Below are 22,871 nucleotides of genomic sequence, written 5' to 3'. Positions count from 1 at the left end.
GAAGGATTACATACCCTGTCTAAATTCCAGCACAGTGTGAATTATAGACATTTTTGTTATGTTTCAAGCGACTACACGGCCAGCAAGATGTAGTAACCCATTTTTCCAATCTTAGGTTGAATATAACTGACCGATTTTGAAGAAAACTTGAGGATAAACAGCATTCATTAGTAATAAACATTGTGTACCATCCTAAGCTTTGAACCTGGAGCCAGCAGGCTATTTGTTATGTTGATTGAAACAAAAAGCATCCAGGGAAGAAAAACCACTGGGAAGGCTGCCTGGCTTTCCACAGAAAGCCCTCTCACACGTCTCCCTACCTCTCTTCATTGCATTAAAATGCTAATGACTTTGCTGCTCCAAGCTGCAGCAAGACGAGAGCTGAATTCTAACCTCATCATGGAACTTACTGTTTCCCAGAAGTTTCCCCAAAGGACTCAGTCCTAGTTGTTTGATGGGCTTTGTGGTGTCTACTTGCTTTCTTTCAGGGTTAGGAATCTGGGTCCCATCACTGGCACCACAAAATATAATAAATTCCGGGTTTGTCCTGGAAGTATGGTTTCTCCTGGTGAACTTTAGAAGCAATGCTTACAGCTCTCAGAACCTCCAGGGACCCTGAGGGGGTCAAGGAAAGGTATAGTAGAGGTAGCACTGTCACCAGGACCCCTTAGGACTTCTAGTCACCCCTGCCACTGCCACATTCAGGACAAATGCACATTGTCTCTCATAGATGGGTCTTTGAAGTTTTCTACCCGTCTGTGTGAGTGTAGGTCATGAGACTGGATTGGACTATGAAAGGGAAAGCTTAAGGGAGGGGATAAGGAAATGATACAAGAAAAGAGGTTTATGAACATGTCAGTAGGGAACCGTGTGTATGCTAATTTAAAAATCGTTCTAGAAGATGGCAAAATTAAAGGTGTGCTATCCAGCGGTGGTCTACATTTAGGTAGCTGCTTGAGACTGATAGAGGCGGTAAATGACGTTCGTAGGGGTTGATGCAGAAAGGGAGCACTGGAGAAGTCTTACAGTGAAGAGACACTCAGAATGCCGGGTTGGCGTGCAGGCTCCAGGCCAGAGATGCAAGCGTCTGGAATGCCTTTCAGGAACTCTGGGAAGGCCTCTTCCACCTGCTAGGGGCGGGGCCTGGGTGGAGCTAGGATGCTGAGGGAGGTGACGCAGGAGCTATCCAGCTCGTCAGTTCCCTGATTTGGGCCAGATTACAAGCTCGCCCGCGGCCCTACGGTGAGTTCCTCAGTGAAGCAGCCAGGCCAGGCAGCCGGCTGAACGCGGGACTACTTGGGTTCATAAGGTAGGGAAGGATGCCCTCCAGAAATCCTTGAACTTGAGGCTGGGGTCAGACAAAGGATGGGTGCGGGGATTACAAGGGTTGGCTATAAATAAGGGGTGGGAGGAAGAGTTCCGAGAGCGGCGATTGGGTAGTTCATCAGTTGGCTGGCCAGTAAAGAAAACATCCTGTATTCGGAGTTCATGGAGAAAGATGGAGATAATGGACCCTGGTGCCCGCATCTGGCCCTTTCATCACAGCTGTAGATTATGCTGTTAAAACCGCCGTCCTCGGCCCTATGATGAGCAAGGCCAGGAAAGGCTTTTAGCTGCAGAAAAAAAAAAAAAAAAAGACATTAGCTGAAACGAATATTTATTTCTGTTTTAGGAACGATGCTTGGCTTGTTCCCCCACTGTTTCAATCCCTACCCCTGTGAATGCTCAAAAAGGTTTATCTGGCTGTTGCCTGAGGCACCCATTCAAAACAAGCAGCTTCCAGGGACGCTGTGTAAATACTGTTTCCTTGCTCTGCAGGCATGTCCATGGACAGCAACATGTAGGGCAGATTGACAGCCCACATATTCCCGCCCCCCCCAGCCCCCCACCCCGTTTCACTGTGTTCCTTCTCTTCCCTGCCGCCTCCGCAGATCTCGACTTCTAGAACTGTGAACTGTGAACCGTGAACCGATGCTGCCAACACGGGAACAGAAGTGCAGGGCCTCACGGTGCACCTGGCTTGCTCCGTCCTCCTTCACGACACGATTTTGATCTTTATCCTAACAATAACTCTGTAAGACAGGTTGTTACTATTCTCATTCCGCAGAAGAGGAGGCGGGGTACCTGCCCAACATCACCTAGGTGGCACACAGTGAAGCAAGTGTTTTTCATGTCACCTCCCACATGGCAGGGCAGCATCTGAGCTGCACAGTACTTCTGCTCAGGATCTTCTTGTATTGCTTGTCTGCGCTCAGACGGTGTTTAATTTTTACTGTTTAAATCTCCCTAACTCCTTCTTCCTTTAAATTGGGAAAACTCAAAATACCACCCTCCATTTCTCAAAACGGAAAGTACTTAGATTGCAAGGGAAACAGACCACGGGTGTGAGAACCATTGTTCCAGCTTAGACGTCTCAGGTAGCAAGTTAGAGGGACTTGCTTACCCTAGACACTGGTCTCATTACTGCTTTCCCACAGGGGTTTCCTACCTGCCTTGGACACTTGACACAAACACAGACCTCTAGAATTTTTCACTGTAGGCTCCTTTCAGGGTGGTCCTTCTGCCTCAACTTGTGATTCGTGATTATATCACCACAGTAGTGTTATTACAGTTGCCAATTTTGGCCAAGTTATAGACTTGGTCCTTTCCTTTGCAGGTTAAAAATGGCCCCAAGGATGGTCTCTGTCCTGCTGTCTGGCCTTTTGGTTTGGTTGATGTTCGACTGGAATCCAGCATTCGCTTATAGTCCACGGACTCCTGATCGGGTCTCTGAAACAGACATCCAGAGGCTTCTCCATGGAGTTATGGAGCAGCTGGGCATTGCCAGGCCACGTGTGGAATACCCCGCTCACCAGGCCATGAATCTTGTAGGGCCACAGAGTATTGAAGGTATGCACTGTACCTAACTGATGGTGTTTCCATCATATTTCTGAGGCCACTGCCTCCATTTATCAGGGTTTTTTGTTTTGTTTGGGGGGTGGGGGTGGTATCGTTGTCTTGGCCGTCTCATGTAGACCAGGCTCACCTTGAACTCCCTATGTAGTCAAGGATGACCTTGAGCTCCTGATCCTCTTGCCTTTACCTCCTAAGGGCTAAGATTTGGGGGATGGGAGCTCAACTTCCTGAGAAGCTGAGGAGGGAAGCTGGGGCTGTGGGCCACATACTAAACAAGGACTCTGTGGGCTAAGCTGTATCCCCATCCCCGGCCCCATTAACCCTTTGTGTTCTGCACGGTGGTACATACATGGCACACCCGTAAGGATGGCAATACCACCTCTCTGGTGAATTTTCCCAGTTTCTCAAGTTCCTGGTAATGTTCTTATAAAACCTCAAGTTGAAAGCTGTGTTTCATTTATTTGCTGTTTACTTATATATAAAAAGAGTCTTCCCCTTGGGAGTGGGCAATGGATCTCATAGAAAAATATGAATTCTCATGTTGGATTCTCTCAAAAGCCACATCTGGCAAAGTGCTGTTTCTGGTGGATAGATGATGCATACTTTTCCCTGAGGTGATTAGCTCACAATACTGTCTGCTCCAGAGGTCTGTACATGCTGTGAATAGCGTTAATATATGACTCCCATTTCTGCCTTCTTGCCCATCACTTTGAGCCATTGAAATTGCTGTGTATTTTGATTGACATTTGAGTTCAGGAGGAGATTAACCCAAATCGTTTGAATCTGCAAGCATGCAACTACAGCAAATGACTTGCAGCAAGATAAATCAGATAGGACTCCATGCCATTCTTCCATTAGGGAGAATCTAAAGCCTCCATGGCACCAGCCACCTGTTCCTGTTTACTGAACGCTTTGGTTTTGAGATGGTAAATATCTGCCCTTTCTCTGCCAGTGAAGCGCACAGCTAATCCCTCTGCTGCTGTCATGGAAAAGGTTCCTCCTGCTGCCCTAGCCTTGTTTATACAGAACCCCATTCTCTTCCCTCAGCATCCAACTATGTGTCATCCTCTATGAGCCTGCCATTCTGCAGGATGGTGGGACAGCTCTGGACCAAATGACCCAGGCTAACCGGGAGAAGGGAACTCATTACAGTGTATCCTGATACACACTGCTTCCATGGAACAAAGAGAGGAGACTGGTCAGGATTGGGGGGAGCCTATAAGGAAATGTTTCTTAGAAGTAACATTTGGCCCCGGTTTTGAAGTTGGCATAGGAAATCCTCAGAGAATCGTGATGAAAAGGCAAGGAGAAATGAAAGAGCATGGGTTACCATAAACTGGAGTTAACGAGTTCCCATCATTATCTTTGAGGTAATGAGCTGTCATAGTGAACTCAACTCTCCCCTAAGGGATGACTGTTGACTTGTGCTTCCATTGACTGTGGCTCTACAGTGAACTACCACAGCATTAGCCATTTAACAGGATGGTCATTGGTTTCCCCTATCAGTTACCTCTGGTCACAGCATTGGCTGTCTCACTCCATTCAGTCACACCAAGCTAAATTCAGGTCTTGACCAGCAACGCAACCAAGCTGGTGTGGGATATTTTAATCTCATTATGGTGATTGGCAGACTTTGTTTCTATGTGCCTGTCAACCAAAGTTCCCTTTTGCTGGATGGCTGTCAGCTGGGCCCCTCTGGGCTCTTAGAGGCCACCCTCGAGCAGCATGCCATCTCACAACATGCAGACTATTCTGAGCAAGAACGTTTTTTGTAGTATTTTACTTCTCTAGGATAAGCCCCTTTAGTCTGATAGGGGCAATGCAACAGAATCATGGGAGAGCCCAGTTATTGCCAGTCTCCACTGCATGCAAAGGCAGACTGACATGCTCAGCAGATAAAAATCTTGAAGCTACTTTAGAATTCTGCCTCTTATAGCTGAGGTGAAACCTGACAGGAAATCGTCCAAAGTAGTGAGAAAAAAAGAACTAAATACAAATCCTGAGTTCTTCCCAGTCCATCCTGGGTTTTAATTGGATGGCCTGCTTCTTATTCACGTGAGTATGTCATTGTTTCAACTCATCCATCGGTCTGTCGTGTGTGCTCAGAGTTACCTCATGCCATGTGGAGTAGCTCCTTCCATTCTCTAACAGCATCAGAAAGAATCATTTAAAGGTGCTCCCCCCAAGTTTATAGAGAACACCCACAGTGCACATATTCTTGTGTAAATTTCAAGAAATATTTAATGTGGTTGTTATTAGTAAAAACTGTTACAAAAGCTCCCTAATTTAAATGCTAACTCTATCACTTATGGGTGTCATCTTTTAGCAAGTTATTGATTTCTTTGTTTCTATTTAGCTTAAGTAGTTAGTTCTCTGCAGGTACCTTGAAAACAGCTGAGTATTCTTGGCCAAAGGCAAGACAAGAGGACAAAGTAAAGACTGCTGGGAAGTGGCCTGATATAAAGGACAGCATGAGCTTTGATGGCAGGGAAACCGAGTCTGGGTTGTGTCCACACCATTTCTTTAGCGTGTGTGATCTCCATAACATCTCTGAAATGTGATTTTCTTACAGATGACATAGGCTCCCTTCACATGCAGTCATGAGAGCTGTTAATAAGAGGACCGCAAGACACCTCCTCTCTGTGCATTAGAGGTCTCTCATGCGACCTTTGCTGGTTTGTTAATCTTTATTGGGTGTTTGAGACAGGACCCCATATAGCCAACTTGGCCTCGAACACCTCATGTAGCCAAGGGTGACCTTGACTTTCTCATACTCCTGCCTCTACCTCTTAGGTTCCCAATCCTGTTTCTGACCTCACCACTGCTCAGCCTCTCTGCATCTGATGTTTCAGCACCGCCCGTCTTCTCCCAGCTCATGGAGCAGAGCTCTGTGACATAGCTAAGTGTTTCTCTTGTCATTTTGCCCTCAGAGGCAAGGAAAGCTACTGGCTGCCGCACGGACAGACCCGGAGAGCCATTTGCTAAGGTTGAGGACTTTGGAGGGCAGAAGCTGCCTCTGCTCGCTGACGCTCTTGGTGAATCGGGGTGGATCAAACCAGGACAGTAGTCTAGCTCACAGAATACTAACAGCCTTGAGTTAAAAATAACAAAACAATGACAAACTGTTGTCCTACAGTGTCAGCTGTTTCTTTCCCCTACACTTTAAGCCACTGGACACTTAGCACTATAATAACACTAAGTTTTAAACCATTAAGACAGACATGTATAACTATTAGCATTTGATGGTTCTAAATAATATATATTTATATTGCTAAACATAAAAATATCAAAAATATTTTTAAAAACACTGACTTTGGGAACTTCATTTTTTTTTTTTCAAAATAAAGAGAACTGAAACTTTAAAAAACAATCATAACAAATTGGGGCCGGGGGTCCTTCTTAAGATAGTATTCTTGGATGAGCAGGCAGGTTTTAAGGAGCTTGCTAAATAAAGGAGCTGCAGTACCTCCACCTTGCCACAGAGTGGCAATATTTGCCTCCCGATCAAAGGCTGGAGGAAGACGGGAGGAAACATGGAAGGGCAGAAAAGGAGCCTCACTTTGTTTCTGGATAGTTCTCTCTGCACTTAGAGGAAGAAGGAATACAGCTGTCTTTTGGCCCAGATACCTTGACTAAAGTCTTTCTAGGTTTTTCCCACTCTAGAGGAATCAGTGAGAACACATGTTTGCTACTCACTTTGCCTACATCTGGGCTTCCAGTTCCATCCTTTGAGGCTATCTTGAGATCGCACACACTACTGAAATTCTTTAAGAACACCCCGGAAAATGGTTTTAGTCTTCCTGTGTGGATCAGCCACCTGGATAATAAGAAAAGTTTTAAACGCATGTGAGATAGGGAAGATGAAAATGATTGTCTTTAAGGCAATCCAGGGCGTCTGGGAAGAGGTGTGAAGATGGCACTCTGGATGTGCATAACACAGGAGAGATGTCTGGGTGAAGGAGGGCTTTTTGGTATCATCTCTGTGTTAGGAGTGGCTGCGGCTGTGGTGTGAATGAGGTGTTCCAGTAAACATTATATGTGGAGACAGAGTACCTCATACAAAGTCCTGAAATGCTCAACACAGAAAGGCCAGGTAGACAGGTATCTGCAAAGGGAACTGGGGGCCTGGGGAAGTAGCTCCATTGTAGGGTGTTTGCCTAGCTTGCTTGCAGCCCCGAGTTTGAGAAACATGGAAGGGGGTGAGAGAAAGAAGCGAACAGAGACTGGTCAGAAAGACGAAGCATAAGGAAGACCAGAAAAAGAGAAACCACTGTGTTTTCGGGGGACTATAGGTATGGCCACACCGAAATCATTAGAGCTTTGGACAAAGCCAGTTCTGTGAAGAATCAGGGGTATGGGGTGAACCCACACTACAGTGGTTGAGACAGTAATGGGGGGAAAGGGGAAGAAGATAGGTGGTAAAAAACTTACTCCTAGAATGATCTGGTCAAGTCAGAGACTGGCAGAGGGATGTGGAGTTTGTGATGTAGACCTGGGGAAGATTTTTATTAACGTCATTATTTTTAGATATGAGGGATTCAAAGTCATTTAAGTGCTAATTGCCGGGGACCCATGTAGAGAAAGAGTCGAAGATGAAGAGCAGGTAAGGGAAGACTTAGGAAAAACAATCTTCATAAACACCTTATGTCTTTGCAACAGTGCAATCAAAATACAGTCTTACTGTGTGCACAAAATGTAGAGAAATATGAATCACCTCAATAAAACAATTTGCTAGGGAATATGCACCCAAACCAGATGTGGCAGCACTCACTTGTAATCCAAGCACTGGAAAATTGGGTGGAGGCAGGAGGATCATAAATTTGAGGGCAGTCTGCTTTATATAGTGAGTTCCAGGCCAGTCTGGGTGCATAATGCAACCTTGTCTCAAAAACAAAAATCACAAATTTAAAGTGGTAAACTCAGTAGTTGTAAACAAGGGTTTTTGCACTTTAATAAATCAGCAGAAATTGTCGCTATCTTTGATCAGACTTATGCTTGAATTGTGCAGATTTTTTTTTTTTTTTTTTTTTTTTTTGGTTTTTCAAGACAGGGTTTCTCTGTGTAGCTTTGCGCCTTTCCTGGAACTCGCTTTGGAGACCAGACTGGCCTCGAACTCACAGAGATCCGCCTGGCTCTGCCTCCTGAGTGCTGGAATTAAAGGCGTGCGCCACCACCGCCCGGCGAATTGTGCAGATTTTAAACAATATAAAATTTTAGTTCATTCCCTAAGTAATTATCATTTTCTTATGATGTTGTCTTAGTTAGGATTACTATTGCTGTGATGAAACACCATGACCAAAAGCAAGTTGGGGAGGAAAGGGTTTATTTGGTTTACACTTCCACATTGTAGTCCATCATTGAAGGACACCAGGATAGAAACTCAAACCGGGCAGGAAGCTGGAGGCAGGAGCTGATGCAGAGGCCATGGAGGGGTGCTGCTTACTGGCTTGCTCAACCCGCTTTCTTAAAGAACCCAGGATGACCAGCTCAGGCATAATACCACTCACAATGTGCCGGGCCTTCCCTCATCAGTCACTAATTAAGATATGCCCTACAGCGGCATCTTATGGAGGCGTGTTCTCAATTGAGTCTCCTTCCTTTCAGATAACTCCAGCTTGTGTCAAGCTGACACAAAACCAGCCAGCACAGATGTCAAAGAGGGGCAAAGAAAAGCAGCATAATTAGCGAGGTGAAGTTCACTGCTCAACAGCTGTTAACTCAGAGGAGTTATTTATCTAGGGCCCAGCTTGTCTTAGTCCGTCTGGGGTGCACTAACAAGAACCCAGTGGACCAGGTGTCTTGCTCCCTTGCTCCTGCTCACAGCTCTTGAAAGTCTGGATGTGAAGTGTTTGACGAGAGCCTGCTTCAAACTCCACAGGTAGCTGGCTCCTAATGGTGTCCTCACATAGCAGAGGGAAAGGAGAACTCTTGGAGGCCTCTTTTCCCATCACCCATTGGGTTTGGATGTAAACATATCATTACTGAGCAGACATTAACACTGGGCGTATAGTACAGCTAGGGTCCATCTGTGGGTTCAGGGTCTGAGCTAGACCCCACTGTTCCACCAAGCCCTGCTTCTTGAAAGTTCTATATTTTATCTCGTTCTTCTTCATACCCAGCACCCAATGTGTGGAAGCTTGGAGGACAAACAGCATTTAAACCATGCACCCATTCTATTTCTGTGACAATAGCCTGAGTGAACCAAATAGGGACAGTGTACTTTGTTGCCTGTAAATCCTAATGAGGTTTGAACAATGTTTCATTTTTTTTCTAACCATTTTCTCCCTTCCTATTTTCCATTTGGTTCATGAGAGTTTGGCAGGGAGAAAAATCTAAGCATTAAGCATAAAGGACTACACATCCCTCCCTTCCCATTGACTTGTAAGGCATTACCTCAGGGTTGGCAGGCTAAGACTCCTTCCTCTTTCCTGTAGTGTTGGCTTAACCCAGGAGGCTTCTTGGTTCCTTGTGAACCTTGGCTCCTGGGGGTTCTCCTGCCAGGGATATCTGTCCAAAACCCATATCTGTGCAAAGCCCATGGTGTTTAAGCTAGAACCCTGTGTCAACTCATCTGATTCATGCCATCTGGGAAAAGACCCAGCCAACAAGAAGTGCGATGAGTCACCTGGGAAGCTGCAGTGGATGATTTTCCATGGGTAATTGACGAAGTGGATTATGTACATGTAGGAAACGGAAGAGCAGTACTTAAATTTTATGTAACATTTATGGTTTGCAAAACTGCTTTCCTATAACCTATCTTATTTGATATAATCACCATAAAGACTGAAACTATTTAAGGTTTCCCACAATGGCTAGAGTTTTATAAGTTTGTTCGCAAGCCAGCTGTGTTAGGTCTGAATATATCTATCCCTGTAGACTTGTATAATCCCGGGCTATTTAGTTGAGAAACTATAATGATGCTAGGCATTATGGTGAACCACATGTGGATTGGGGTGGTTGATATTTCAAGGACCCGAGGCTGTAGGAAGCGAATGTTCTGACAAGTTTCCCTCTTGGAACAATTGGTGCAAACATCTTGGTCACCACAGTCCATAAAGAGTTAGTGAAGGAGGCTGGGTGTAGCAGACCACAGTTAGGCATGGCAATTAAATCCAAGTGTGCACATAGACCACTGTGAACCATGTGATTAGTAGAGGGAGAGGCACGTGGGATTTGGGTTTAGGGAGTGTCTTACTTCGGGTTTCTATTGGTATGAAGAGACACCATGACCACGGCAACTCTTATAAAGGAAAAACATTTCACTGTGGCTCACTTACAGTTCAGAGGTTTAGTCCATTATCATCACAGTGGGAAGCAAGGCAGCATGCAGGCAGACATGGTGCTGGAAAAGGAGCTGAGAGTTCTACATCTTGACTCAGGCAACAACTTAACAGGCAAGTGGTCTGTCTTCACTGGGAGTGGCTTGAGCATATATGAGACCTCAAAGCCTGCCTCCACAGTGATACACTTCCTCTAACAAGACCGGCCACACCATAGTGCCGTTCCCTTTGGGGGCCATTTTCTTTCAGACCACCACAGGGAGTAAGGAGAGGATGGGTTGTACAGCTAGCAGGATGTACACTGAGATAGACTTGGCTATTCTAGTTCATGCTCGGATGAGTCAGGAAGCAGTGATGTCTCTATACCATACAGTTTAGTTTCTCAGTCCAAAAATGAAGACCAGCTGTCTGGTCCATCTCACAGTGTTGATGTGACAGCTGAATCAAGGTACATCAAGGCACTCTGAAAACTGTAAAAATGTTACATACACACAAAATATATTTGTTTGTTTAGTGATGCCAGGGACCAAACCCAGGTCCCCGCTCTTGCTGGGCAGATCTGGGCAGATGTTCCACCACTGGGCTCCATCCCCATCTCTCAAAGCATCATCTTATGCTTGCTACTTCTTTTGTCGCCCTATATTTATTTCCAGTTGTAAATAGCTTGAGGTTTGGAAGGTGATCCTATCTTCCAGTTCTCCATGTCCTGCTAAACTCAGGCCTGAGAAAAACCACTCTTTATCGTTGCCTTAGTCATCTTTGGAGGACTCAGTCCCACTGGCCTCATCTGCACCCCATTGGTGGTGACAAAGGAGTTGGGATCCTGGGGCCACAGGGAGGAACAGTGCTTGGTGAAGACGGCCGAACAGCAGCTTTCCCCACTCAGACTTGTCTTTCCCATTTCTCGCTCGCATGACTTTATGACCATCTCAGCGGATGCCAAGCCGACAGTGAAACATGTCACAGACGAACATCAGAGGGACTGATGAAAGACAAATGTGAGGATGAATCAAGAGAGCTGGCCAGCAGTGAACTGGAAGCAGACGATCCACTTGCTGACCTCTCTGGCCATGTACACTTCCCCTGACCAGCATCCCATCAGGGTGTCCCCTAATGTGTTTCTACTTTCATTCAGTCAACAAGTAATTACCAAGTCTGTACATTGTTCCAGGAACTCTGGCCTTCATAGGTCTCAAAACCTGTGTTACACTGTCCTAATTTGCCTTTTCAGGATTTTGTAAGCCAACGATGGGGTGGGGCTGGCAGGAAAGACTGGGCACGTTTGAGGCTGTCAACAGGTTTGTCTATGTCAGAAAAATTGGTAAATGTGGCAGGTGGTCTATATTGCCCAGCCCCCTAAGCTCACACAGGGAAACTCCCATAGTCCATCTTGTACTTGCTGGCAGGGTGTCCACTAATGCCTCGCCTTGCAGATAAGGTTTCCACATATCTGGATATCCCCTCAGTGGTGACAGCAGTAGTGGTCAGTGGTATTGGCTTCGGGACAGTCCATATGTTTCTGCTTGTGTTGGTCAAACCCATGCACTAGCTCACCAGCACCATTAGAAGACCACCAGACGGAGGCTGGTGTCTCTTCGGCTTGCTATTTGACTGTTGGTTACTCAGCAGAGGTCAAGTACTCTGTGAAGTGAACCTGTACCTTTTCCAGGTGATGCATTGGATTACAACCCCACCCCCACCTCCACCCCTGGCACAAGTACAGACTCTTCATGGGGTTTTAGAATATCCCCAGTACCCAGATGGGGGAAGGGCATTCAGCCCATAGGAGAGAGCCCTGAGCAAGGCCGAGTGACGCTCACCTAGAGGCTGAGGTGACTGTGCTGAGGGGTTCTCCCAGGAGGGGACTTGGGGACTGGTAACCATTCTCCCCAGGAAACTATTCTAATTTTTCTTTGCATGAGGCAGAGGGGACAGCCAGTCTAGGCTACTGGCCCGCCTTGCAGAGAAGACCCAGGGGACCCTCCTAATGCCATCCTCCTCCTAGGACAGCTCCGGAGGCTTGTGTCAACAAGCCCTGCACAGTTTGGATAAACGTGAATGACTAACGTTTTCCCTCCCCGCCGCAGGAGTGATGGGGCCTGCTGGGAAGAATTCCTTCGCTGTAAACCAAGGAGCGGGCCTGTCTCCTGAACCCCACCAGCGTGTCTCTTCTCTTGTCTCTTGCCTTCTTTCCGTGTTTCCAGGCCTTCAGCAGATGATGGGAGGGACTTTTGTTGAGTCTGTCCAGACCCCGAATAGTTCTCGGTCACTGAAGTGTGTAAAAACATGGCAGCGATGCAGGTGCTATTGTCTAAAAGTGTTTACAAAGAAAGGGAGGGAGAGCGGTTATTTGACAGAAAATGACACATTGCACTCATACTGTAAGGCTCTTGCTTTTAATGTGTGGTCAGTGAATAGGAGTGTTGGCATCGGCTCTCGTTTAACTAGGTCTGTGTACAGCATACTGGAGCCTGGTAAGTGCCTCTGGCTTTTTTTACAGGCAGAGTTTTGGTGCCTTGGGGTCTGGGCCATGGACCAGCAAGATGTGCCTGCAGGCGGGGAGTGGCCAGCTCACTCCCAGCTGGCCAGATTGGGAGCCGTGGCTGCAGCAACTTGTCCGCACCTATTCACGGTCCTCCCGGAGCCTACTCACCCTACTCTCAAGCCTTGTCATGCCCCTGCCTCAGGATGCCTGTGCTGTGAGGCAGGTCAGATCTCCTCCCTCATCCTCAGGGAGGGCATTGAAGGTGTGAGAGGCTGAGAGGCAACTGGCCGAGTGGGGTAGCAGCAGTGTTGTTGATGGGGAACTGGTAAGAATGAGGGAGCACTTGGATTCTGAGCTCTGCTTGCAATGGAATACTTTTCATGTCTAGAAGCAGATCCATAGCGTTCACTCAGCAAAGACAAAAACACAAGCAAACCAAATGGCTGGGTGGGTCCCCGAAGACTTACATACGGCATTTGTGGATAATGGGAGATGCATGTGACACTGACATTCGTGTCCTCTGGTGCCCTCATGCCTCTCAGATACTCAGCAGCAGGGGCTGGGGATTTAGCTCAGTGGTAGAGTACTTGGCTAGCTAGCGCAAGGCAGGCCCTGGGTTTGGTACTCAGCTCAAAAAAAAAAAAAAAAAAAAAAAAAAAAAAAAAAAAAAAAAAAAAAAAGACAGATACTCTGCAGCCTTTGGCTGTGGGGTACATCTTGAAAGGTAGGAGACCAGTCTTTTGCTTATATTGTCCTCTGTGCTCAGAACATATGCCTCTGTGGGTTCTTGCTAAACAGTGGTATAGAATGGTGAATTTTTTTCATCCTTTCTACCCAATCTTCTGAAAAATAATTTTATGTACATTGGTATTTTGCCTGCATGTATGTCTGTATGAGGGTGTCAGGTACACTGGAACTGGAGCTACAGTCAGGTGTGAGCTGCAATGTGGGTGCAGGGAAATGAACCCGGGTCCTTGGGAAGAGGAGCCAGTGTTCTTAACTGATAAGCCATCTCTCTAGCCTCCCTTTCTACCCAATCTTAAAGCTCTAAAGTCTGGAGAAAATACTAGAGCACTTATCTATCAAAAATATGTTTCGGGTGGAGTGGGGGCTGGAAAGATGGCTCAGCGCTTAAGAGCACTTGCTGCTCTTTCAAAGGATCAGGGTTCAGTTCTGAGCACTCATATGGTGGCCCACCACCATCTCTAACACCACTCCTGGGGATCTGATGCCCTCTCCTGGCCTCCACAGGTACTAGGCACACAAATGGTGTGCATACATGTATGTGAACAAAACATTCATACACATAAAAAAAAAAGTTTATGTTTCTTAAATATTTGAAATGGATAGAGACTCAATGAAAAGGGTAAAAAGAAATCTGTAAACTGCTTAGCCAAAGGGAAACGTTCTAGTAGAAAGGAAATAATCCTCATTTTGGGTCTACTGTGTACTTTATATACAGTTTGTCCTCATAAATCCTATGTGGATGGTTCTGTTTTACAATAGAAGCGTATGAGCAGTGTGCCAAGAATGGACAGCTCAAGGGCATTCGATCTAGATTTGGATCACTTTGGCTGACTCTAGAGCAGAATTTGCACCCTTACCGCTGTTAACATGTAGGCTGCAGATTTTCCTGTTGATGGCCTACATCCCTGCCTTTGCCCACTAGAGGGCAGTAGATTTTCCCCAGTGAGAGCTAAAAACATCTCCAGATGACTTGAAATGTTCCTTGCAAGTTAAAACCTTCTGTTAAAGGTTTTACTGCTCTGGAGGCTTGATATCCCTCCTCCTCCCTCCCTCCCTCCCTCCTCCCCTCCGTCCCTCCCTCCTCCTCTTCTTCCTCCTCCTCCTCTTCCTTCTTCTTCTCTCTCTCTCCCCCCTCTTTCTCTCTTCCTCTCTCCCTCCACCCCCCGCTCCGCTTCCTCGCCCTTGCCCTCCTCCACCCATCTCTGTCCCTTACCACTGCACATTCAAAACAAAATATGGGGCGTAACTTTAAGTACTCAGTAATTATTTTTAAATTTTTTTTAATCATGAAAGTGATAAAAGCCACTGTGAATCATTAGGACAAAATAATAAAGTTTGTTTACAGTCTTACCACTTAGAACTTTCCACTTTGGCATCTCTCTCTCTCTCTCTCTCTCTCTCTCTCTCTCTCTCTCTCTCTCTCTCTCTCTCTCTCTCTGTGTGTGTGTGTGTGTGTGTGTGTGTGTGTGTGTGTGATAATTTCCTCTTAATGGGTAGTCTTAAAAATAACACTTCAAATAAAGGTTTTAAAACTCTCTCTCTTTCTCTCTCTCAGGGGGGTGGGGGGGCTATGTGCACACGAGGGCAGAGGCTAGAAGACTGGGTCGGATCCCTTCCAGTTGCATTACAGAAGGTTGTAAGCTTCTTGTTGTGGGTGCTGGGAACTGAACTCAGGACCTCTGCAAGAACAGTAAGTGCTCTTAACCACTGGGCCATCTCCCCAGCTTTCATAAACATTATTTATCTGTATTCTGTAGTTAATATTACAGCAAAATATTTTTATATATCCTAACAAGTCAATGCCATTATATTTAGCAACTGCATTGCATTCTATTATATACAGAATGCAAACATTCCCCAAGTGGTGGACATTTAGAGTTTTTCTAATTTATTATTTTCATAAATATTTCCTCGGTGAATATATATACACATGCTCTTTATGTAGAGTCTTGATAAATTCCCTAGGGTGTACATTTCTGAGAAAAGAATAATTCAGCCAAGATCTTTGTGTATTTTTAGTTCCAGTTTCCTAATTACTGTCAGGCTGCTCTCAACTGTTTAACTGATACATGTAGTGTTTCTCTCTCCATCAATCTCCTTCCTTCCTTCCTTCCTCTCTCCCTCTCTTCTCTCCTCAGGGAAGTTTTTTTCCACTTGTTTTCTATGAGCACCACCCTTAAAAAAATCCCTTTGACAGATAAAGATGACATTCTACTGTTTTAATTAGCCATTTATTTCATGATGTGCAAACCGGAACATCTTTCCTTTCATGCATTACATGTATTTGTGTTTCCTATTCTTTGAAGTGTTCAACACGATGCGTTCCTTCTTCGTCAGCTATAACCGTACCTTGCACTGTCGTATGGTCTGCCCTGTGTGCCCACATGACATCTGTAACAGAAGTTCTTTGAAGGGTTTTAGCATGCCTTGACGGATACTGGGGTGAAAATCGGGGAGCAGAGCTGGAATTGTGTGGTGGCCACCAGGTGGTGCCATTGGCTCAGAATGGAACCATTGCTCTGGCGAGCAGGAGGCTATTAATTCAAAAGTGGTCATAAGACGGGTGAGGCGCAAATCTTTGCCTCCACGGGACACCGTTGGTCAAGTTTGTAACTAACCTGACAATGATCAGGAGTGGACCTGATGCGTTTGTGCATGTTCTGGGGCAGAAGGTCAGGGCCTTTTCATTTTTGTTTAAATTTGTGACAGCTGTGAGGCAATGTTTTACATTGTATGTAGTTGCCTAATAAAGTATACAGGTTCATGGTTCTCAGTATATTCATATCACAACAATCCACCTTAGAATAGTTTTGTCGTATCAGAAAGAAACCTTATGCCCTTTGTCATCCCCCATCCCTGTCCTTGCCCCAACTTTTCTCTCCCCTTTCCCTGGTCCCCAAGAGCACTCATCTAGCTTCTGTCCATGGGCTTCTTGTCCCAGTGATTCCATATACATGGAACTTCCTGTCTGTGTTCTTTGTGATGAGGGTACGTTCTTGCTGTTACTCCAGACTCACTGGTACAGCCCTACCTGACTTCCTGGCAGGAGACATGAGCACTTCCATGTCTACCTAAAGCTGTGGTCTTTCTATATGATGGCTCTTCATGAGCCCAGGACACTAAGATGGAAGATTTCTGAGCCCCAGACCTCCCAGGAGCTTGGGTTTGGTGCACTGGATATCTAGGGCTGGTGAGGGCTGTTTGTCAGTAACTCATGTGACCCCACTGATGACCGAGCTGGCAGTAGTGGGGAGGTCAAGCTGTGGAGAAGAAAAGAACAGGTTTCAAATGAAGGCACCAGAGAAACAGACCCTTTCCCTGAAGCTGGCTGCGCCAGCGCCAGCTCCAGCCCCCGTCCCTGAGCAGGCTGTAAGGCTGCTTCCCATCAAATGGTCACCCTTGACTCGGCCTGACAACAGGACATATCTGAAGGCCATCAAAACCAATGACATCAGCCTTATTTACTGTTGAGCTGGCAAACACCTCAGTTTAGCATAGCAGAAAGAATACTTAATCTGCGGCCTGAAGCTCGTCCCAATATTCCACTGCCCGGTGCCTGGGGCTGTTGTGAATATTCGATGAGAAGTGACACACTGAAGCAAACTGTCACATTCAACAGAACCAAGGAACAGGGTGGGACCTTTGGGAATTTCCTGTCCACCAGCCTCATTTCTGCAGAGGTGAAGTTCTTTGCTGAAGGCCACATGGGAACTGTTGGTGCAGGGCCAACGTGGATCTGGGAGGCACAGCTTTGTTTCATCCTTTCTTCCTTCCCCTTGGGATTGGAAGAATCAGATCCAATCACGCTGACTTTGCAGAATTGAGTAGACCCCAGTCTCATTTATTCATGGCTACAGATTTAGTGGATCTGTAATATTAATATCTGTGTTGAATGAGTAGGAGTTGAAGTAATGGCAGCTGAAGAAGTCACAGTAGTCTTCATAAATGGCTTCAGGAACAACCCAGAGCAGATTGAAGTTCACGGAGGCCTGAGGCTTGTGTAACTTGAATCCCACAAGTTAAGAAAAACAATGCAAACTTGCGATTTCAAAAGGCATGGGAGAGATGGCTGGGTGGTTAAGATCACTAACTGCTATTGCAGATGACCAAGGTTGGATTCCCAGCTCCCTCATGGCACCTTACAACTGTCTCTAACTCCAGTATTGGGGAACCCAGTGCATATATATATATATATATATATATATATATATATATATATATGGCAAAACACCCATATACACAGAATTAAACAATAATGATAGCTGCAAGGCTTTTAAAGCAGTTCATACGTATGAGCGGGGTCTCATTTCACTTCACTGTCAATCTACTTTTAGGACTTGTGAGATGGGATAGGCCTTTTTGTTTATATAAATAACACCTGGTATACTGAGAAGCATTTTATAATTCTTTACTCTCATAGACTGAAGACCATCCTGGAAATACACAGGTACTGAACGCCTGTTCTATGTGAGAAACACCAAAGAGAGCCGAGAGGTCGGGGTGTGGGGTACTGATGCCCAGGGTAAAGACTGTGGCCAGCTTTCCTCCCAACTCTCCAGTCTTCAGTTTGTTCTCAGAGGCTCTTTAAAAAGTGATTCTTCTTCTGCATGCTTTGTCCAAAGAGGAGTTAGATACAAGTGAGAATGAAGCCCTGGAGCATCAGGGAAAGAAAATATTTTCAAAATGTCCCACCTGCCACATCCCTTAAATCCACATCACTGTCCTGAAGTGAACGGAAGGAATGTGTATAATCAGAATGGCCTTTCCCTAAAGTGTACCTAATGTCCCTGTATCAATAGTAGAAAGGAACACCCTTGTAATCTATGCCAACGCCCACAAAATTTGTTGTCATTCTGGAAAACAACACCTTCACCCATTCTATCTAAATAATAACATCAGCATTAGACTTTTCTTTTTTCCTTGTTTCTAGCCTGCTCCTGCTACTTTCTAAATGATCCACCTTGGAAGTAGAGATAAGTCTGGGCTCAGAAGAACCTGGTTAGTTGGAGAAATGTCATTCCATTTGCAGATTCACCAGCTTGGATGGCAGTTTTCGCATTCATTGGAAAAGAGCCTCTGGGACCGTGAAGCACAGAGGGGCAGTGGATTCACAACCCCTCTACAAAGTGCAGGGTGGAGGGCTCCCAAGCCTGTGGTCTAAGGCGTGCTTGTTCATTTCCGATGTCATAGCCAATCCTGTCACTCCTTGTTTTGAATCATGGGTTTCAAACACCCTCAGGAATGCTTTTTGGATAATTCCAATACTTTTAACCAATCAATCCTAAGGAAAAAAAATAAACAATACAGAACAGCGGAAGGGTATTTAAAACATGGTTTTAATTTTTTAAAAAATTAACTTTTCTTCTTCAAAATCCTATATGAGCCATTAAGCAAACTGTTCAGTAGAAAAGTAATAAAAGCCACTTCCATTAGAGATTTTGAATCTTGCAATAGGTTAGTTGGTCTTGGGGAATTGAGCAGGGCTCCTTTAAAATGCTCACTCCAGGGGTCCATGAAATGACTGGGCGGGTAATGGTGCCTTCCTATGCAAGCCTGACAACCTGAGTCTCTGATCCTTGGAACCACACAAATTTGGAAGAAGAAAACAGACTTCACAGTTGTTTTCTGGCCCTCACACATGCATTACGGCACACATTCATGTGTCAATACATGTGATAATGGTAAACAAAGCTAAATCCCCAACCACATCTCATGAGAGGCAAGCCCCTGTGCATCAGCCTGGAGAAAAGCAACTGCTTGCTGTTAGGGAGTGTCCAGGAGATTATACAAGAAGTTCACAGACAGGCTGGAACCTTCTGGACACTTGTCTTCCACTCTGTCACTTTGCAGTTTGCAAGCTGCCCAGGTGCGTTTACCTCCATCCCTACCCAGGTTGCCATTGACTAGTTCTTCACCCACACCTGAGTCCAAGGGCATCGAGGAAAGTGACATTTAATAAGTGCGCTGTTATTATCACCTGTTTATAGAGAAGGACCCAAGTACTCAAAGAGGTAAGAATGTTTGTTCAGAATCACAAACGGCAGTGCTTTCCGACCTTCGCAGGGCTGCGACCCTTTAACACAGGTCCTCATGTTGTGGTGACCCCCAATCAGAAAATTGTTTCCATTGCCACCTCCTAACTGTAATTTTGCTAGTTATGAATCGTAATGTAATATCTGAAGTACAACCCCTGTGGGGTCACACCACAGGTTAAAAACAGCTGACATCAAGTTTTAAGTTGCACAGGTCATGTGCATTATAAAATAATGAGCACACTGACTTTTATTAAACATTTAATATTGGCCAGAATTAACAGAAAAAAAAAAAAGCCTTAGGAAGAATATTTTATCCTTGGGTTGCCACCCAAATGTTGGTATTTTTAGTGTCTTCACTTTACACATGAGGTCATGCAGCCAGTTTGATGGAGTCAGATTCCAGCTCAGAGAGCCAGACTACAGACACTGTGCTTTCAGGGCCCAACACAGCCTTCTCTGCATGCCTGTCCATCGCCTCACACTGGTCACCAGTTCCATGTGGCTACTAGGCATGCGCCACATGGGTCACTTGAATTGCAAACTTCCCTAATACAAACTATACTGAAGATAGTGTAGAAAAACAATGTAAAACATCTCAGTGGTAGCTATTACATTGATTTCATATTGATTGCCTGATGAAATGACAGTGGTCTGGATATGCTAAGATAGATTAAAATGAATTACTAAAACTTAGTTTCACCTGCTTCCTTCTACTTTCTGAAATGAGGCTACCAGACAATTTTCTATTATATATGAGGTTTATGTTATATTGTTGTCAGGCCACTTTTCAGTCTACTATTCCAAAATGTCAAAGAGATTGAAACTTTCCCAGGCTGTTGATGCTCCTAGTTAACCCTGGTTAAAGTTCTGGTTAGGATGATTGATGGAGACGTAAGTTCTCTGTTACTTATGAACTTGAATCACCCGTATTGTCATGCGTGGGTAGGAGAGAAATCAAAAGGGTTAGCTAAGTGGTGTGTGCCCCGTTTTGCTGTGTGCTGCCTCCCATCCCTCTTGTGGCCTCCATAGCTTGAGTTCCTCATGCCCCGCCCCTCACCTTTGTGATCAGTGTGTTTCCTGTCTCCTGCCTTTAGATCCCAGCTCCAGCTGTCATACCTGACATATAATTGATAAATGACAAGTGCCTAGTCATTTTTTTTTCTGTTGCTGCTTTATACCTAATGACTATTGCCAGGCAGAGATGATATGGGTACATAAGGAAGAAGTTGGGAATGTTTGTGGAGATGGGAAAGCCACAAGCTAGAGAAACATCCCCAAAGCTTGGTAGAGGATTTATTTTTAATCATCCCTTCCCACAGCACACGCCTCACATGCTCTCCCTACGCCCCTCTTCAGGACAGAATTTTTTTTTTTTAATATCTGAAAAAAGTCAGAAACAGAAAAGAATCTTCTTTTTGTCCAAAATAAATGTTTGTGTTAGCAATTTACAAAGGATACTTACTTATCTCTAGCAGCTTTGGGTGGATTAAGGGAACAAGAGATTTCGGTTTACTGCAGTTACTACTTGGTAAGGTCAAGTTAGAGTATTCTGCCATGATGCAGTGGCCTATCCTGACCCAACTTGAGGCCCTTGTCTTATACTGAAGACTAGGGTTGGGGGTCAGGGATGGACACTGACATTGTGGAATGATTATTTTTCCAAGCTGTGTACTCCTGATCTATGCTGGTGTGGGGCTTAGCACCCTAGGGTAGCTGATAGAGTAGGACTGTGGTCTGACACAATAGTGCTGGGCCTTGCTTTCTCTCAGGTCCATTTTTTGCCACTGGGTTTTTACTGTCTTGACCATGTGTTACATATGGCCCACTTCCCTTTCAAAGTCCAGGCTAGCTGGAAAGCTGAACATGGTAGAGACCATTAAATGAGTTTGGATCTGGGCAGAGGGTCACATGCACTTTCTGGAGTCTTGTGCCCACCCATTCTCTTCACTTCCCTTTCCTGGGCCTTCTGTGCCTTTCCTTTATTTGTTGGAAATTTTAACTGTGGACCCTTCTTCTCTGATTAGGAGTTTCTTAACTGTTTCCCTGGCCTCTGACATCTGCTCACCTTGATTTTTGTCTGCCTACCAAGCTCAACATTGGCTGTGTACACTCTCCACACCTGAGACCCTGACACAACGCCACCTAGCTGGTAAACCAGGGGGCCTGGAGTTCCTGTTAGTGAATCCCCTCTGGAACATCAAATCATCATAGATGTCCTCTGAGATGCACAGACATTATGTAGTGGGTTACAGTTTATTAATCACTATTTGTTGTGATAATTACTCATTATCATACAGTTTATTAATCAGTACTCATTATTGTGGGATGACACATAGGCCTCGAGGACAAAATAGCTTTGGACAAAGGATATTGGGGTAAGTGAAGATTCAGAAAGCAAAGTGCAGCTGGGGGTGGAACCAGATGCTGGAACTCTGAGACTTAACATCATCTCTTACCCAATGTCTTCTATATCCTCACCTAATCCGAACCACCTCCACACGGATACACCTTTGCTTGAAGATCAGAGGACAGAACAAGCCACTAGATTAAACATAGATGCCAGATAGTGGTGGCACATATCTTTAATCCTAGCACTTGGGAGGCAGAGATCCATCTGGATCTCTGTGAGTTCAAAGCTACCCTGGGTTACATGAGATTGACTCAGTCTAGGAGAGAAACAAAGCCAGGCAGTGGTGGTACACACCTTTAATCCCAGCACTTGGGAGTCACATGACTTTGCTTGGGAAGCACACACGCCTTTAATCCCAGAACTAAGAAGGAAGTGATTTGGCTGGGCAGAGAAAGGTATATAAGGCACGAGGAGACAGGAACTGAAGCTTTTTCAGGCTGAGGAGTCCTAGAGGTAAGATGTGGCTGTGGCTTGTTCCTTTGTCTCCCTGATCTTTCGGCACTCCAATATCTGGTTCTAGGTTTTTATTAAAAGACCATTTAGAGTTCATGTTACATACACCATCTTATTTTTAAATACTACTGATACCTTAACATGGGCTCCGCTCTGATGGACCATAGGAACTCCACACTGGAATCAGAATAAAGTTTGTAAAGCATCAAAAATGGGCCTTTAGTCTCAGTATAAAGGTATGCCAGGCCTCTATATAATTCGATGAGTTGATTCTTCATTCTCAGACAACAAATAAAAGCTATATGAAGGAGCTAGAAGCACGTCTGCAAAATTACTTACTGAAAATGGCTTTTCTTAAACCTGCCAGGTTCCCATGTCTCCCAGAAACTATCTCATGTCCAAATTATTCTGTTTTATTCTTTGTGTTTTGTATGTATTGAGAGAGGCAGGGCTCATGGTGGCTTCATGAAAATTAAATTCATAGAATAAAATTTGAACTTTGGCAATTGAATAAACAGCCAAAACAAACATACTTTGGTGAAAAAAAAAATCAACATTTTTTTCTT

The 22,871-nt window shown here is 45.1% G+C and overlaps 1 protein-coding gene across 2 annotated transcripts in view; it reads left to right on the top strand.

Annotated features, from left to right (window-relative positions):
- The first annotated feature begins 1,139 nt into the window (after positions 1-1,139).
- Positions 1,140-22,871, top strand: part of LOC114697502 (neuroendocrine protein 7B2) — a 43,906-nt gene continuing 22,174 nt past the window's right edge. Inside the window, exons 1-2 of one of the 2 annotated variants that reach the window (XM_028875760.2) lie at positions 1,140-1,242; positions 2,657-2,889. In XM_028875760.2, coding sequence (XP_028731593.1) covers positions 2,664-2,889 — 226 coding nt within the window. In that variant the 5' untranslated portion in view covers positions 1,140-1,242; positions 2,657-2,663. Of the gene's footprint in view, positions 1,310-2,656; positions 2,890-22,871 lie in introns of both variants that reach the window. The other variant, XM_028875759.2, reaches the window with a different exon arrangement.

The sequence above is a fragment of the Peromyscus leucopus genome, chromosome 4 (genome assembly GCF_004664715.2).
Source record: "Peromyscus leucopus breed LL Stock chromosome 4, UCI_PerLeu_2.1, whole genome shotgun sequence".
NCBI classification, from domain to species: domain Eukaryota; kingdom Metazoa; phylum Chordata; class Mammalia; order Rodentia; family Cricetidae; genus Peromyscus; species Peromyscus leucopus.
Note: the sequence above shows the minus strand (reverse complement) of the source record. Positions and strands in the feature narration are given on the sequence as shown.